At 42.1% G+C, this 17795-nt stretch overlaps 2 protein-coding genes across 3 annotated transcripts in view; one reads left to right on the top strand and one right to left on the bottom strand.

Annotated features, from left to right (window-relative positions):
• grin3a (glutamate receptor, ionotropic, N-methyl-D-aspartate 3A) overlaps window positions 1–2976 on the top strand; it is a 31702-nt gene extending 28726 nt beyond the window's left edge. The window contains exons 8-11 of the mRNA XM_034289948.1: window positions 42–203; window positions 322–392; window positions 1123–1321; window positions 1746–2976. Coding sequence (XP_034145839.1) covers window positions 42–203; window positions 322–392; window positions 1123–1321; window positions 1746–1970 — 657 coding nt within the window. The 3' untranslated portion in view covers window positions 1971–2976. The remainder of the gene's footprint in view (window positions 1–41; window positions 204–321; window positions 393–1122; window positions 1322–1745) is intronic.
• Window positions 2977–4578: 1602 nt separating this feature from the next.
• plppr1 (phospholipid phosphatase related 1) overlaps window positions 4579–17795 on the bottom strand; it is a 32931-nt gene continuing 19714 nt past the window's right edge. The window contains exons 3-8 of one of the 2 annotated variants that reach the window (XM_010898273.4): window positions 17124–17312; window positions 14533–14665; window positions 9319–9569; window positions 8659–8835; window positions 8099–8239; window positions 4579–5459 (exon numbers count right to left, since the gene is read on the bottom strand). In XM_010898273.4, coding sequence (XP_010896575.1) covers window positions 5427–5459; window positions 8099–8239; window positions 8659–8835; window positions 9319–9569; window positions 14533–14665; window positions 17124–17312 — 924 coding nt within the window. In that variant the 3' untranslated portion in view covers window positions 4579–5426. Of the gene's footprint in view, window positions 5460–8098; window positions 8240–8658; window positions 8836–9318; window positions 9570–14532; window positions 14666–17123; window positions 17359–17795 lie in introns of both variants that reach the window. The other variant, XM_020042625.2, reaches the window with a different exon arrangement.

The raw sequence follows: 17795 nt of genomic DNA, 5'->3' as shown, positions 1-17795 counted from the left end.
GAAGCATTTAGCGTAAATATGATTGTCTTGTCATTTCCTAGACTTTACAGATGGGCATCAAACATTTCTCAGGCCTGTTTTTGATGCTGTGTGTGGGGTTGGTTCTGTCCCTTCTCACCACCCTGGCTGAGCACATCATATATCGCTTCATCATTCCCAGAGTCAAGGATCCCAAGCTCAAGTATTGGCTTCATACTAGTCAGGTAAATAACGCATATTCTCAGATAAAAAGTATACCTTGTGAAGTATTTTAGCCTAGTTATCTAGAACAGGTGGTTCCTGCCTGACTTCGGTGTCCTGGGTTTTTGCTGTATTCCTCAGAGGTTACATCGAGCTATGAACTCGTCTTTCAACGACGATAAACTCCAGACCATCGCCAAGACAGAAAAAAGGTAACTAATCAATGACATTCCCCTAAAATATCTGCAAATTGACCAACCACTGATTGATTGACTACAGACATTTTAGATTTAAAGTGTCAGTTTGACACTTGATTGAGTAATTCTTATGCTACTATTAATCACAAGCTGGTGAATTGAATTGTCAGGAAGCACCCTAAGGGGCCAACTTGTGCACTATTTAGAAAGCACCCTAAGGGGCTAAATAGTGCACCATTTAGGAAGCACCCTAAGGGGCTAAATAGTGCACCATTTAGGAAGCACCCTACAGAATAATTCTGGAATAATATAATATTGTCTGGAATGGATTTGATGTAGCATGTTGATGTGAATATTGTTACCTTTTGCTAAGCCTATTAATAAACCCTATGTCCATTTTGCACTGAAAATGCAATTACACCCACCCTCACCCCAGTTCAAAAAAATTCTGCTCTAGAGACAGCCTCACATGGCAATGCACTCTGTAGAAAAGTAGTAATTAACTGTGCATGGTTCTCACTGAAAAAAACTGAAGATGATTAGGAATTCAAATTTCAATGTAGTCCCTGGGACAGATAGGGTCACTGACTTCACTTCCCCAACCCTGCTCTGTATCTTCAAGTTCAGATTTCCTGTATTTTTAATTTCCCTCAAAACTGGAGCTGAATTGTGCACCTTGGAAAGTAGCCTAGCAACATGAGACTAGCAGCATCAATGCATGAGCATTTTGTTTTTCCATCCCAAGATGCAACATGGGCAACAACAAACAGCATCAGCAGTGCGTCCCGTGGAGTCGCTCAGATTCCAACTCCAACTGCAACAGGAGAAACAGCCCGCCTCAGGAGTCCCAGTCGAACGATCTAGAATACCCACCATGTGACTGCTCACCTCCTCTTCCTCTCTCTCCTCTCCCCCCCCCCACTCCTCCTCTTCCTCCTCCTCAGGTACTTTTAAATTGAACACGGGTAATTTAACTTAGCGCAGGGGGTTTCAACCATTTCCCCCTTATTTTTTACACTTGTAATAGGCTCTTATCAAATGTGAAACAAAAATATCTTCTAACAATCTAACAGCGTTGTTTAAGAAATCACATCAAGCTGCTTTTCATTCTAACTTTTAGAAAAAGCTGACTTTATTCATCAATTTCACAACAGCAAACAACTAAGACAAAAACTTTGTTGCTAGTGCCAAAGCTTCAGTTCTATTCAAATGTAAAGTCAGAAAAAGTATACCACTACCATAAAAACATTTCCTAAAGAGTTAAAGCAAACACTTGGAACTTAAGTTAAAATATAATTTGTGTTGATGAATGCCAATGATGCCATTTCATTACAGGAATATCTCTTATTTTCTATTTTTCCTCCACAGACGAAGAGACACCTCCCCCTGCAAGCCACATCCAATGGGAGGACAGACATTCTCCAGGTGGGTGTGACCGACCCCAGGACTAACCCCATGACGCAGGAGCTTTCAGAGCTGGAGTCACACATCACCCTCATAAAACAGCAGCTTCACATCGCCATGAAGAAGAAGAGAGAGCTGGAACAGTACCAGCAGACACAATACCAGCAGACACACAATATGGCAGAATAAAGGACTGGTACCAGCAGAGGCCTTACCAGCAAACACAATATGGCAGAGTAAAGACTGGTAACAGCAGTTACCAGGTGGCAGAGTAGAGGACTGGTACCAGCAGACACACACTTTGGTGGAGTGGAGGACTGGTACCAGCAGACACCAGATGACCGGCAGACACAATACCAGCCGACACACAGTATGGTAGACTGGTACTGGCAATGATCAGGTGGCTAAGTAGAGTATCGGTACCAGCATGCACACTATGGCAGAGTGGAGGACTGCTACGAGTAGGCACCAGGTGGCAGAATATAGGTTTGTATCAGCAGACACCAAGTGGCAGAGTTAAAAGACTGGTACCATCAGACACCAGTTGGTAGAGTATAAGGTTTGTAGAGACACAGCATCTATGAAGCTACTCGTACCAGCATACAGATCATCCCTGGGCAGGGCACGAGCTACCAGAAGACACAGCAAGAATTGAGAAATGGTCTGAATGAAGTACCAGTCAGACACAGTATGCTGAAGTCCCAGAGCAACTGAGAACCAGCCTGGTAAGGACACCCTACCAGCAGAGCAGCAAGGCGGAAGTAGTCGCCCAAACAGTGGAGTTACCCAGAGGAACTGTCTGGACACAAAGCCTTGGAACCACTGCAGCTTTCATTGGACCCAGCGTGTTGTTGGTTTCTGCAGATCTTGAAAGCAGAATATGAGGATCTGATTGGCTAGCTTACCATATACTCAGATGACACCTGATGGGGAGTGAGAGGGGACCAAGGGATTGATAATACAATATAGGATCTTTACATCAAACCTCTTCCTTGAGAATGTTTAATTATTTTCAGAGCCCTGTTTCATTTGAGATTTGTAAATGGGTCTGTGAGGTTTAAGTAAAGGAAGACTGGAAGAGAGAGGGAATGGGACAATTAGGATTTGACGAGACAGAGGCGTATTGATCCCAGAGGAAATGGGAACATGGGTTTGAGGAGACAGAGGCATATTGATCCCAGAGGGAATGGGAACATGGGGTTGACGAGACAGGTCGTATTGATCCCAGAGGGAATGGGAACATGGGGTTGACGAGACAGGTCGTATTGATCCCAGAGGGAAAGGGAACATGGGGTTTCAAGAGACGGCTGTATTGATCCCAGAGGCAATGGGACCATGGGGTTTGAGGAGACATGTCGTATTGATCCCAGAGGCAATGGGACCATGGGGTTTGAGGAGACGTGTCGTATTGATCCCAGAGGCAATGGGACCATGGGGTTTGAGGAGACGTGTCGTATTGATCCCAGAGGCAATGGGACCATGGGTTTGAGGAGACAGGTCGTATTGATTCCAGAGGGAATGGGACCATGGGGTTTGAGGAGACAGGTCGTATTGATTCCAGAGGGAATGGGACCGTGTGGTTTCAGGAGACAGGTCGTATTGATCCCAGAGGCAATGGGACCATGGGGTTTGAGGAGACAGGTCGTATTGATCCCAGAGGGAATGGGACCATGGAGTTTGAGGAGACAGGTCGTATTGATTCCAGAGGGAATGGGACCGTGTGGTTTCAGGAGACGGGTGTATTGATCCCAGAGGGTGGTGAGATTTTGGAGAGCACTATACAGGTTTAAGGGCTGAGTTTCAAACGGCAAGTTTTCCCTTTGCGCTACCTTTGACCAGAGCTATGGACCCCATGTCAAAAGTAGTGCACTAAATAGTTAATAGAGTGCCATTTGGGACACAGATGGTGGCTGGTGAGCATTTAGTGAATGCTGTTATCGGTGTCAGAATGATCAATGCTAGCTGAAACAGAAACTGAACTCACTCTCTGCCCCACCATGCAGAGTCCCTGCGGCCCTGTCACAGCTCTAAACACTATTCACCTCCCAAACAGAACCATATTCCCTCTCACATGCAGTACTTCTGTCCAGATGAACCCATGAACATATCGCCTCCACACAAACTGTTAGTACATGTTACAGCGAATAGTGATCTGTGATCTGGTCCACAGTAATATTTACGTGATCCATTTGGGTGCATTTCTAAATCCTCTGGTCTATCTGTCTTCAGTTACTGTGCAGCTGTTGGGCTCAGCTCAGTTCTGCTCCCAGATGCCTCAGGGTTGTTGAGGAAGGGTTTGTTGTTGTTGTTGTGTATTGTGGGTAATGGATTGGGATGTGTTTCTATTCATAAAAAAAATAACTTGACCTGAAAGATGGAGACTGTCATGCTCACCTGTGATTCAGTTAGTTGCTGCTTTGTCTTCAATACTTCACAAAACCTCTCCCACTGTAAACAAAAACTTCTATGCAAATTAATGCCTGTCAAAATGAGTTTGAAAGATAAAACTTTCTGAAAATGTGTATGGGTGTGTGTACTGTTAACAGTGGGCATGGGCGGGGTGTTCTGTGATGTGTCATTAAACTAAAACATTTAACTACACATTGTCAACAACAAAAAATGTATCTCATTAAACCAAATGAACACATGGGATACACACTACTGTAGACCAGCACCCTGTGTACTGTAGGCTCACGGCAGGTTGACTCACAGGGGGGCGCATGGATGGGACTTGCAGGAGGACTCACAACACAGGTGACACTACTAATTTGAGGTCAGGAACACAAAGCCCACAAGACACTCTGCTACTGACTTTATTTTGTGGACAAATCAAGAAAAATATATGCAGCATTTCACAAGAAATGCCATTTTCAAAGAAAGACAATATACAAAGGGAATATCTATTCAAACAGTTCAAATGTGTACTTCCATGCTAACAAAATGGCCGTTTCTGGACGCCATAAAGGTAACAAAACAATACCAGACTGTGTCACAATCCAATGTGAGGTTTTTTCCAACACCAAAACAATTATGAATACCAAAGACATTCCTGAAAAACGGCAGGCAAAAAATATAATTAAAACAAAGTTTAAAAAATATACAAAATGACTTTTCAATAAATGTACAAACATTGAAACAGAAAGGATCAATGGATTTGTACAAATACCACAGAACAACATCAATATTTTAATAACATTAGATAGACTTTACTGTATCTTATATTTCCAGAGGAAAGAGGACAGAGAGATGACTGTGTGAATAAGTCTTGATACGTGACAGTTCAGACCTGACAAATTACCAGGTTTTCCAGAAAGCCTGGTTGGAAAATCTAGATTTCTACCCAATTTAAATTAAAGCAATGTTCCTACCAGCATTTAGGAAAAACCCGAGAACTTGTCAAAGTTTCAAGAATTTTGCAACCTTAGCTTAGACCAAATATAGCAACATCTTCAGGGTTGGGTAGGCTACAGCACTTTCTCTTATACAAAATGTACAAAACATGGGCCTCTAACTAGTAACTTACACCAGAATACCGTCCTTTTTACAGCAGTAGTATGACACAGTACAAAAACATCATTGTGCCTAGAAGTTGTGTTGAGGAGACGCAAAGGTGACCCGGTGTTGGCCGCCCGCGGTCCCCGCTAGTCATGTGACCTCAGTCATCGATGCCGAATGGTTCTGTAAGACAAAACATAGAGATATGTTCTATTTAATAAGAATAAAGGCATTTTTCCTCACTACCGTGTGGAGGCAGATCCCCAAACCACCCTGTACACTGTTCACCAGTCATGGTTATATCAGTCAGGGCTAAATGCCAAGTCAGTCAAACAGCAAAATATCGTCTTTACTGCAACCTTATTACATTGTGGCTCCACCAATCAGTGTGGCTTTCTTTGATTGACAGGTGATCCTGACAAAGAGAAGCTGATGTCATCATTAAACAGTAAAGGATGTCTTCATGCTATTAGCTAGCTTAGGCTGCTTAACTACATGTCTTTCAGCATTTCAACAGAGGCCGAAGAGCTTACAATTAGATGGAGTGGGTGGAGACATTTCAAGATGAGGAGTGAGGTTACAGATTGGTAATACTCACAGGATTCCCCCCAGACAGGCGTTAGCGACTAGCTGCTAACTGCCATTTGAGACCTGTCCTCCTGCTGTGGTGTGGTGCTGTTAGACTGTTCTGAGAGATGGCCTTGCCTCATCCTCAGGTACTAGGCTGCTGTCTGTAGGGCTGTCTCCATCTCCCTATCCTATCTTCATCTAGCTCCCTGTTGCCCAGGACGCCAAAACCAATTTAACAGAGAAATCGTTGTATTCCCTTCTGTTTGCAGAGATAGAATGCAGCTATTCAGCTATCGACCCATTGGGCAAGAATGACAATGACCGCTTGATAAAATAGAAGCCTCTTCTAGCAGTCTCTCACAGCGGTCTCTGCAAGTATCTCTGTAGTGAACATCTCACTAAATAATTCCGGTGACGACTCATATTTTCATGACTTCATTCTCATGACTACATTCTCATGACTCACATTCTCATGACTCACATTCTCATGACTACATTCTCATGACTACATTCTCATGACTCACATTCTCATGACTCACATTCTCACGACTCACATTCTCATGACTACATTCTCATGACTACATTCTCATGACTCACATTCTCATGACTCACATTCTCATGACTCACATTCTCATGACTCCATTCTCATGACTCACATTCTCATGACTCACATTCTCATGACTCACATTCTCATGACTACATTCTCATGACTCACATTCTCATGACTCACATTCTCATGACTCACATTCTCATGACTCACATTCTCATTTAGATTCGGTTGGCCAAAGCTTAAATTGGAGAGAAAAAAACATTCTATAAACCCCAGCTCAAGTTTCTATGTTTGCAAAATGACATTCTTCTGAGGGAACTTCCCAATCAGCAACCAAATCACTAATTTGGTATTTAGATACATGTTCTTGTTACACAGTATCTAGCAAGTGACACTATATGACAATTCTAAAGTCTAAAAAACTTAAGAAATTGCAAATAAATAAGATTTGACTATTCAGGCATGTTCCATGGCAAGGAATCAGATTTGTATCTGACACAAACCCACCTGTGGTTTGAAATATCACATTACAGTTTCTTCAAATTGGGGCTAAGAATGGCAGTTTACTGTTTACTACAGTTGGTATATTAACAAACTAACTTGAATGGATGTTTTCTGTGTGTGCTTTCTTTTAGTGAACATGTTAGGTACTTTTTAAATCTTTCAGCCAGAGGAAGGATCAAGTGAGAAAAGGCAGGTGATCAGTCCCCCATACAGGATTCCCTACATAATGCACTTGTTCATAAGGATCTAAATGAAGTTTGTGCACTTAGGGGGTTATGAAATTAGAAAGGTAATGTTCTGAGCGTTCCTGTGCAAGTTGATCCATAAACATAGCAGCTAGTCGATCCATTTTCAACCTGAGGTACTCTGCTGTAATTCTGTCCACTCAGCAATGTGACAGTCATCAAAATACATAACAATTACAGGTAACACACAGACACACAACAACATACACACACCAATACTAAAGATGGACACACCAGTATGATCAATCCACATTATAAACAGACCACAGACACAGTCTGTATTAGTCAGTTGATTTACCCAGCCACAAATCAGATGAAAAATCAGTAGCTGAACAATAACAGGTCTTAGATGTACTTCAATAACTACTGACAAATGAAGACCTTCTTACTACTGCAGATGCATCAGGATGTGGTGTTCTAAACACTACTGGAGATGCATCAGGGTGTGGTGTTCTGAACACTACTGGAGATGCATCAGGATGTGGTGTTCTGAACACTACTGGAGATGCATCAGGGTGTGGTGTTCTGAAAACTACTGCAGATGCATCAGGATCTGGTGTTCTGAACACTACATGTGATGCATCAGGGTGTGGTGTTCTAAACACTACATGTGATGCATCAGGGTGTGGTGTTCTGAACACTACTGGAGATGCATCAGGGTGTGGTGTTCTGAACACTACTGGAGATGCATCAGGGTGTGGTGTTCTGAACACTACTGGAGATGCATCAGGGTGTGGTGTTCTGAACACTACTGGAGATGCATCAGGGTGTGGTGTTCTGAACACTACTGGAGATGCATCAGGGTGTGGTGTTCTGAACACTACTGGAGATGCATCAGGGTGTGGTGTTCTGAACACTACTGGAGATGCATCAGGCAATTCAGCATCTGTACAAGGAGGGCAGTGTTGAGTGTTAAGGTCTTTGCTAGGGTTCTGTAAAAGCCAGCTGTGTACCTGTGCACTGAGGGTCTCCAGTGGGTTCTCCAGTCTCTCCACACGAGGGAACGTCATTAGAGGGAGCCCTCTGTAATCTTCAGTCTTCGGTTTGATGAGAGTAGAATGTGCTCCTTTAAAGTTGTTCACTACACAGATTCCCTGCATACAATGAAATAATTAATAAATCAATACCAACATTACCTCCCCTTTACAGAGATAAACTGAGGAATCCCCCATTATAATCAACATAGGCCTGCTAGCATAAAGAGGAATCCCCCATTATAATCAACATGGGACAGCTGGCATACACTAAAGAGGAATTTCTGTACAGTAAAACAAGACCATGATGTTGTTAATCTAACCAAGTTTTTCAGATGTTCCAAATGTTAGTTTTTGTGTGTATATTCATTCCAAAATCTTCAAAATGAAATTAAAGAACCTTTACTTAATACTAACCTTTCAACTGCAAGTTGCTTTGTCGCATTTCGCTTGGATTACTCAGAGACAAACTTGTCTACAGTAGAACATTACAGCTTGTATAATTCTAACACGGGAGAATTGCAACAGTCTATCCTCACCAGGAAGAGAGCCACTGAGCTGCCCAGGATGAAGCCTGCGATGACATCAGAACAGTGGTTCCGGTACTCTGAGACCCTGTTGAGCCCAGTCAGGAAGGCTGTACAAAGGGTACCGAGACATAGAACTGGCTTGGCCAAGCGGCTACTCTTAGTCTTAATGGTGCTGGTGATGTACATCTGAAACACAGTTTAGAGGCTGTCAATGATACAAACGGGTGACTATCATGACTTAATTAAGCAATTATGCATGAGGGGGTGTGGCATATGGCCATTATACACTGGGTGGTTTGTATCCTGAATGCTAATTGGTTGATAGCTGTGGTATATGAGACCATATACCAAGGGTATTAAATCACAGCACTTTTTAAGGCTCTAATTGCATTGTTAACCTGTTTATAGTCACAAGGTATTGGGAGTTTTGTAGTGTATTGCCAATATACCACACTAAGTGGTGTGTCCAGGCACTCCACCGTGGGTCGTGCCTAAAAATAGCTCTTAGCCGTGGTGTATTGGCCACATACCACACCCCCTCACACCTTACTGCTTAACCAAAAACCTAGCCGTAAAACAAAATACAAACCCAGACCTAAAAATATGTCTGCTAAAGACAACAGAAGTCAATCCGCCTGCCGTTGACAGACATCGTGCTAGCTGACTTACAGTTACATAGACAGCAGAGTAGACGCTAAGAGAGGCGTCTTTGGAAGGAAAGGATCGTCGGGCCTTCTCAACCACAGCTGGGCTGCCTGTGCAGACATTTCCTTTGGATATGAACTGGTGGTTGAAGCGGCACTCTGTCCCGGTGTAGTTCGGCTTGCACACAGACAGGAAGTAGGGGGTCAGGTTGCCCGTCACAACCTGACCCGCGTTCACAAATATGTCTGTCGCAAACAGGCCGAATGCAAACACACCTGCAGAGAGGAGAGAGAGACCCCGTTGAGAAACACGCCAAACGGACTGTAAGAGATGGGAGGCGCGGTTGGCAGGAGGTGGACTCCCATCTGGTGTTGGCTGAGAAAAAAACAGCATCTGCATCCCAAATGGCAAGGGGCCCGGATCCAACCTCGTGCAGAAAACAGGAAGCCAACAGGCAAGTGGTACCCCACTGGAGCCTTTCCAGGCCGCAGGAACCCAGAATGCAGGGTTCCGCTCCCGGCTATTACCCCATCGGTTCCCTGATGGAATCCATGTCTCCCCTGGAGTTACTACATCACCATTAGCAACCAGAAACAATTTAACCATATGACGAGATCCCGGCATCCCAAACACCCCCCCACTTCATCGTCGCCAGGAATAAGGGTACCCAATTCCATCGCCCCCTGTAACCTGGGAACCTCGGGAGGGGAGGAGGAATTACAATACAAAGAACTGCAATTTCATGGGCAAGCAGTCCTGATAATAATATGTCATATTTCATGAACATTAGAAATGAAGCATGTTGATTCATGTGTTGCAGCCAAACGCATGAAGCCCTCTTACCATGCACGTCAGGATCCAACCCAATTATTATTCATTACTTTATAAGTCTCCCAAATGGTGTCCCATTTCTTTGACTGCGAACTGCACTATTACCTCCAGAAACGAGCAAGCCATGGTCAAGACCAGTGCTCTATTAAAGAAATCGAATGCCATTTGGGCGGCAGTCATGAAGTATAATAAGAAAAATGTCCTCAGCGTTGAGAAGAGGAGAGGGGAGACAAAAGACAGAAAGAGAGGTGAGCCCGTTGGTCACTAGTGTGGAAGATTGTCTGAGGTGTTCCTGTGGCTGGTTGTCTGAGCAGGTAGAGGGGGGTGAAGGAGATCTCTCAGGCTTAGAATTGCTTTTATCTGGACCAACCGACCCAGTACACCTCCCATATCAGACATCTTCTAAATGTAATTCCCTCTTACAGCAGGGATTTTCTGTGCAATTACGCATCATAAAACAAGCTTAGTGGAACTATTACATCAGTGTATTTAAGTGGACAATGGACGTCAACATTTAGGAAGTAGTGAAGAGGTTCAGAGAAACATTACACCGCTCACACTCATAGACAACCAGAGTGAACCTCAATGAACTTCTACATACATAATATAGGAACGGAATGTTCAAACAGAGATAATGGCAGCTCATGGTTTTAGTGGCTAGGTAATGTAGTGTACATCTGTAATGTAGTGCACATCACCTCATGGTTTTAGTGGCTAGGTAATGTAGTGCACATCGCTTTATGGTTTTAGTGGCTAGGTAATGTAGTGTACATCAGCTTATGGTTTTAGAGGCTAGGTAATGTAGTGTACATCTGTAATGTAGTGTACATCGGCTTATGGTTTTAGTGGCTAGGTAATGTAATGTACATCTGTAATGTAGTGTACATCAGTTTATGGTTTTAGAGTCTAGGCAATGTAGTGTACATCTGTAATGTAGTGTACATCGGCTTGTAGTTTTAGTGGCTAGGTAATATAGTGTACATCGCCTTATGGTTTTAGTGGCTAGGTAATGTGGTGTACATCAGCTTATGGTTTTAGAGGCTAGGTAATGTAGTGTACATCGCCTTATGGTTTTAGTGGCTAGGTAATATAGTGTACATCGCCTTATGGTTTTAGTGGCTAGGTAATGTGGTGTACATCAGCTTATGGTTTTAGAGGCTAGGTAATGTAGTGTACATCGGCTTATGGTTTTGAGGCTAGGTAATGTAGTGTACATCGCCTTATGGTTTTAGTGGCTAGGTAATGTAGTGTACATCAGCTTATGGTTTTAGAGGCTAGGTAATGTAGTGTACATCGGCTTATGGTTTTGAGGCTAGGTAATGTAGTGTACATCGGCTTATGGTTTTAGTGGCTAGGTAATGTAGTGTACATCTGTAATGTAGTGTACATCAGCTTATGGTTTCAGAGGCTAGGTAATGTAGTGTACATCAGCTTATGGTTTTAGTGGCTAGGTAATGTAGTGTACATCAGCTTATGGTTTTAGTGGCTAGGTAATGTAGTGTACATCACCTTATGGTTTTAGTGGCTAGGTAATGTAGTGTACATCTAATCATGGTACAGTAAAGCAGATTCCACAGGTAATAATAGATAGATGGACCACAATGCATTGCTTGGCTGTTGGGCTTCCTAATGTGAAATAACAGTACCTAGTTAAAACCAACATGCATTTAGACATTGATAAGATGAGTAGTAATGACTAGGCATGGAACGGTTCCATGGTGCACCGCTGGTTGTAAAAACAGACAGTACAGGCTAATAAATTATATACTCCCCTTTCATGAAAAACACAGCCAGATACAATACAATTTCCAATTTTTTTTATGACTCATTAGGTTAATAGGTAGGCTAACGCTATCTTCGCGCTGCCAGTCACATCTGCAGCAAGCGGAGTTAAGCACATAGTGACGACAGGCCAACTGTATGTTCAGGCATTAATTAGCTTGAGTGCAGTGCAGCAGGGCAACACGTTTAAAACGACTTATGATACGTTTTGTTTGCACTTCTTTTAAAACAAGGTTTACAAAGTGCTTTAGGCCTACAGAAACTGGATATTAGTGGGAAAAACACCCATCAATAAACTGCTAATTAGCCTTTATGTTGTGTTAGGGTCATATTGACCCGTTTGAAGACTTTGATTTGTCTGAAATACCATCTAGGCTTTTTTGATCTCCATGAAACTTGATGATATTCTCAACATTGTGCTTATGAACAGATGAAACTAGAGGTGATCAAATGTAACAGTTTCAAAAGCCTCTAAAAAATAGTTAAATTCGTAATGTTAGGGTCAAAATGACCCAGTGGTGGAGAATAAATGGAAATGTTGAAAATCCTGTTAAGTGCAGCTATAGAGTGTCTGTCTCACTACACCTCCAAACACACACACACACACACACACACACACACACACACACACACACACACACACACACACACACACAGTGTTTCAGTACTTTTTTACCAGGTCATATGAGGTGAAGACCCACTGAGACCCTTTGTAATGTCTAACATCACACACACTAAAAGTAAAATCACCTTTCACAAACACAAGCTATTATCATCTTTGTTATTATAGGAACTGAACCTTTCTCGGGCATTGTTGTGTAGTGTGTGGGAGGGGCCAGGATGTTCTGTTCATAAATATCCAGTGGTAATATTACTCACACGGCTTGATAAGGACCCTGTCCATATTTTAATTGCAGACTACAAGTCCAAAAATGAATCAGCACCTAGCTTGAGGATTACAGATACAGGGCGAGATGTATTTCATGCAACCATGTCACCTGAGCAATTTCATATATTCTCCAGAGAAGTCTGCGTTGATAACCGTGACACAAGACCAGCACGTGGTGTAAGACACAAACTTGCTGCCATTCAAGAAGTGTGGGACAAGTGGGTGGAGAGCTTGCCATTTCTCTGCAATCCTGGAGCTGAAGTCACTGCTGACGAACGGCTAGACCCTTTTAGGAGTTGTTGTCTTTTTTGACAGTGTATGCCAAGTGTATGCCAAGTGTATGCCAAGTGTATGACAAGTGTATGACAAGTGTATGCCAAGTGTATGACAAGTGTATGACAAGTGTATGACAAGCCTTGCAAATAAGGACAAAAATATGGGTGGCATACAATGCAAAAAGCAGGTCATTTATTTTATGAGCCGGGAAATGCTCTTGTACATTAATACCCATATTCCCAGAAACCTAGCCTCTGCAAACATCGTCATGGCTAAATGTGCAGAGATGAACAGCTCCGATTCCCCACCTTACGATCTTCAACGTTTTGACCCGAAACATTGACGTTTTCACAATGATCATAATATTTAGATGTTTTATTATTAAGCAGAACATTGTCTAGATTCATTAAAAATATTGGTTAATGTTGTCCATCATAGCAAATATAGATACATTTTGGTTTTTGGGATAAAAAACATGTTTATCATAAGCTAAATGTGATCTAATAGGACTACATTATAACAAAAACCAAGTAAATTTTATGAGAAATAAGTTATGGATGTCAAACACATTGTTGGGGGCTAAGATATCAATAGGGAGTATTAAGTTGTGATTTACCATCCTGGGTTAATTTGACCCGTTAACATAATGAGCGGGTCAAACACCAAAATGTCAACATAACACAAGGGTTCATCATCTGGTTTATCATAATTAGGGTCTTAAATTTACGCAACCGTTATTTTTTTCAGTTTGTAATTCAATAAATATCCCCATGATGTCTCTGCAGCCACTTTGGTTATAATAATCGATTCAGTTAAGAAATGAACACATTGTTTTAACTAATGGTGTTCATCAAACATATGTAATACAATAACAGTTTAATTGCTAATACTATCACCAGAATACCGAAATACAGTGATATTTTTTGAGACGTTATCATACCATGACAATCTCCTACCGTTACACCCCTTGTAATAACATGACCTACAAGAACACTTGACTAAACTAAACCTAATTATGAATTAGAGCACTTGAATGGACATCCAACTTTTTACAATAAGCCAATATTCCATTTATTTATTTATCCATCCAGCTTTCCAAGAAAACAAAAATGTTGACGTGTGTGGTAAAAACATGCCACAGTGACTATTTAAAGAGAAGATAAATCTTGATAAAAACAGTATTTATAATTATGACAATATTTTAGGTTGGCAGTAATTCGATTGTAACATTTCTGAAATGGGAAACGGATAACTACATGAATTATTTCCAATTACACTGTTTGGATTCCTTCCTGGCCAAAATGACTGCAATTTCATCCCATTCTGAAAATTCTGAAAGGAATTAAGACAATAATACTATTTTAATAGCATCTCTGACTAAATCTATTGACATGATATCCAAGACAACAGACCAATTGACGACCACCAAGACAACTGATCAATTAAGACATCTGACTCACCAACAAACCTGATGATTCTCCTGATGAGGGGGTTGAGGTAACAGCATTCTCCCGTCACAATGGTTTTTTCCTGGGCTAGCAGCGCTGCCCTGGTGGACTTCATGATGTACATGGATAACTCCCCGATGAAGATCTGAGGCCAGAGTCATGCAGTCAACTCAGAGGATGTGTATAATCAATACAGTGGTGATAAGAGAAAAAAGGTCAGGAGAGATCAATTGTATGTTTTTATTCACCATTTGATCTGGTGGACATGCTGCAGCTTTGACTTTAGGGACATAGAAGGCTAGTTGGAAAGTGCATTTTTGCCAAACCAGCCAATTAGAGAGCATTTCAACATCTAAAGGGGAAATCAACTTTTCACAGAGGCATAAGGTTTAGCACAAATTTGTTAATGAAATGAATATGAATACATGTAGTTTTAAAAGGTACGTCCAGACCATTTTGAAGCTTCATTAGACAGATACTTTTGGGGCAGAGGCTGAAACACCAGTGGGCAGATTGTTTTAACTCTTTTTCATTTGGGTTGCAGCGTAGGTGGACACACAAATATGTACCTACCTCGATTAATCTGTTTGAAATGCTTTATACAACGTCCAAGCGAAATATTACCTCGACTGGTGAGGCCCAGGGCTCAGAGCCCAAAGCCTGGCTACTCTCTAGGTGTTTTGCCAGGTTCCGACCTTTCGGGAGTTTTGAATATTTTTTTTAATCCTTGACCACTTCACACAAACATTTCATACGAAGTACCGCAGATCCACTAGGGCGTCCTGTGTAGCGATGGGGTAAAACCGCTGATGGTTGTGCGTTCAAATCCAAGTCGGGGCATATGCTTTAAAGACTTTGTTTTCCCCAACTGGAATACACTAGAATATCATACCAAGGGCCGTTGGACTACTACAGCGTCCAGTGTAGTCATGGTAGTAAAGCTGCAGATTCTGTCTCTGATGGTTGGGAGTTCAAATTCCGGTTGAAATGAACGTTTGGAGTAGTTTGTTATCACCACCACTAAAAGTCTTATCATGTGAAATGTCACAGGCATACAAGGGTGTCCAGTGTAGTCACATGAGTAAGGCTGCAGACTCTGTCACCAATGGTTAAGAGTTCAAATCCTGGTTTGGAACTCTTGGTCGTCTACTGTAGCAACGGGGTAAAGCTGCAGACTCTGATGCCAATAGTTATGAGTTCAAATCCAGGTTGGGGCATGCGTTTTAAAGAGTTTGTTATGCCTGACCACTACACACTTACACATCATAAAAAATGCCACATGTCCACTTCGGGTGTCCAGTGTAGCCATGAGGGTAAAGCTGCAGATGCTGATAGTTATGAGTTCAAATCCAGGTTGGGGCATGTGTTTTGAAGAGTTTGTTATGCCTGTGCTACAGGTCCACTTTGGCAGTGTTCAACATTAACGCGAACTAAGAACTAACATTGGGCCAGTAGACAAAAACCGTCACTTAATTTCCCCATTTAAATTCATAGTATTGTATTAAAACACTTGCTTTTCATCTTTGTCACTCTTCCCGCTTCGATTTTCGCTTGGTCTCACATTAAAATGCATCTGCAGTGCTTCTTCTCGCCCCTCGGTGTGGTACAGTATTGGTGTCGTCTTTTTGACCAATAATATTCAATGGCTCATCTGTTTTGACCAATCATGGTTCATAGTGTTTTCTAGAGCAGGACCCAAATGTGGTATTGTACAAGGCAAAACGAATGTGCTCATTTTTGTTTTTGTGGAAAGAACAGGTTCCATGGTTCGAAAATGCTAATGAAATGCTAATGAACCTGCCGTTCATGTTGTGCGTTCAACATGAAAGCCGATAAGGCAGGGTCGTTTAATAAAGGAACGAACAACTGCAGAAAACTTGCTCTTAAGTCCCTGCGTGATGTGGCGTGTGTTGCTGCCAAACGGGCTGTTGACGACCCGTCTGTAAAATATATATTATACATTTATAAATGATATTATGAATTATAATATAATATAAATTATAATATAAATCTATAAATTATATTATGTTGTTTTTTTTATTCAGTTCGGGACAGTAAAAATAGTCGGGGCCAGTAGATTTAATAGGCTTAATAGGGCCAGTGAGAAGAAAAGTTTGCGTTGGACCCTATCGGGGCATATTATGAAGACTTTGTTAGCACCGACCCCAGTACACTTAAAAACCATACCAAGTATCACAGGCCTATCCCCACCCCCCCTGTAATAATGGGGGATTTGTTTTTGACTCTCCCTTCCCTCCACCTTCCCTTCTTTCCCGCCCTCCTTCCACCCCCCAAACCTCTTTCCTCCACTCTCCCCCTTTCTAGGTCCTGCGGAGCTGCTACACTCAAGAAGGCCTCTAAGACCAGGCAGTGGATCTATAGTGTAGCAACAGTGCCACCTAGTGCGCCATCTCTGAAATTCATTTAGAATTAAAGCCAGAATTGAACAAAGTGGCTTATATTTTCATTCCAAAAAGAGGAAATCATTTGACAAATATTGTTCAGTTAGTCAGTAAGTCATTAAATGATATATAATAACATGTGGCGGGTCGTGACATACAGATCCTGTCCCAGCAGTGCTTCAACAGACAGGCAGTACTCACAACGGCAGTGGGAGCGGATGCGACCACACAGTAGAGGATGAGTGGAGGGATAAAGCTGGTCTCGTCCACTCCGGGATATGGTTTCATCAGGTCAGCGTCGTTGCAGAAGAATCCCTGGACGTGGATGCCGAAGGTGTCGGTCAGCTCAAAGTAATAGGCCAGCAGTACAGTCCCGGCCATGATCACCAACTGGAGGGACAACACCAGGCAGCGTCAGGATGGAACCTATAACCTCCTGAACGGACCCAAACCAATACAGGACTCCGACATCAAGGATGAAGTCTATAATACAACCCAACTCAAATATAACCAAACCTAAAACACAATCTACCCACAGAGCCTGCAGTAACCTTAACATACCAACACTATAAACTGAACCTCTGACATACTAACACTCTTCACATGGCCTGTGTCTGTTTCTGCAACACTAATTATAAACTGAACCTCTATAGTACACTATTTATGACCAGGGATTGATAGAGAGTACACTATATACACTAGCATTCAAAAGGATGGGGTCACCTAGAAATGTCCTTGTTTTTGAAGGAAAATAATAAATTATCAAATTGATCATAAATACAGTGCAGACATTGCTAATGTTGTAAATGGAATATCTACATAGGCGTACAGAGGCCCATTATCAGCAAGCGGTGTAGGTACTGGGTTCTGCTT

The sequence above is a fragment of the Esox lucius genome, chromosome 23, assembly GCF_011004845.1.
Source record: "Esox lucius isolate fEsoLuc1 chromosome 23, fEsoLuc1.pri, whole genome shotgun sequence".
NCBI lineage: Eukaryota > Metazoa > Chordata > Actinopteri > Esociformes > Esocidae > Esox > Esox lucius.
This window is presented reverse-complemented; position numbering and strand designations above follow the sequence as displayed.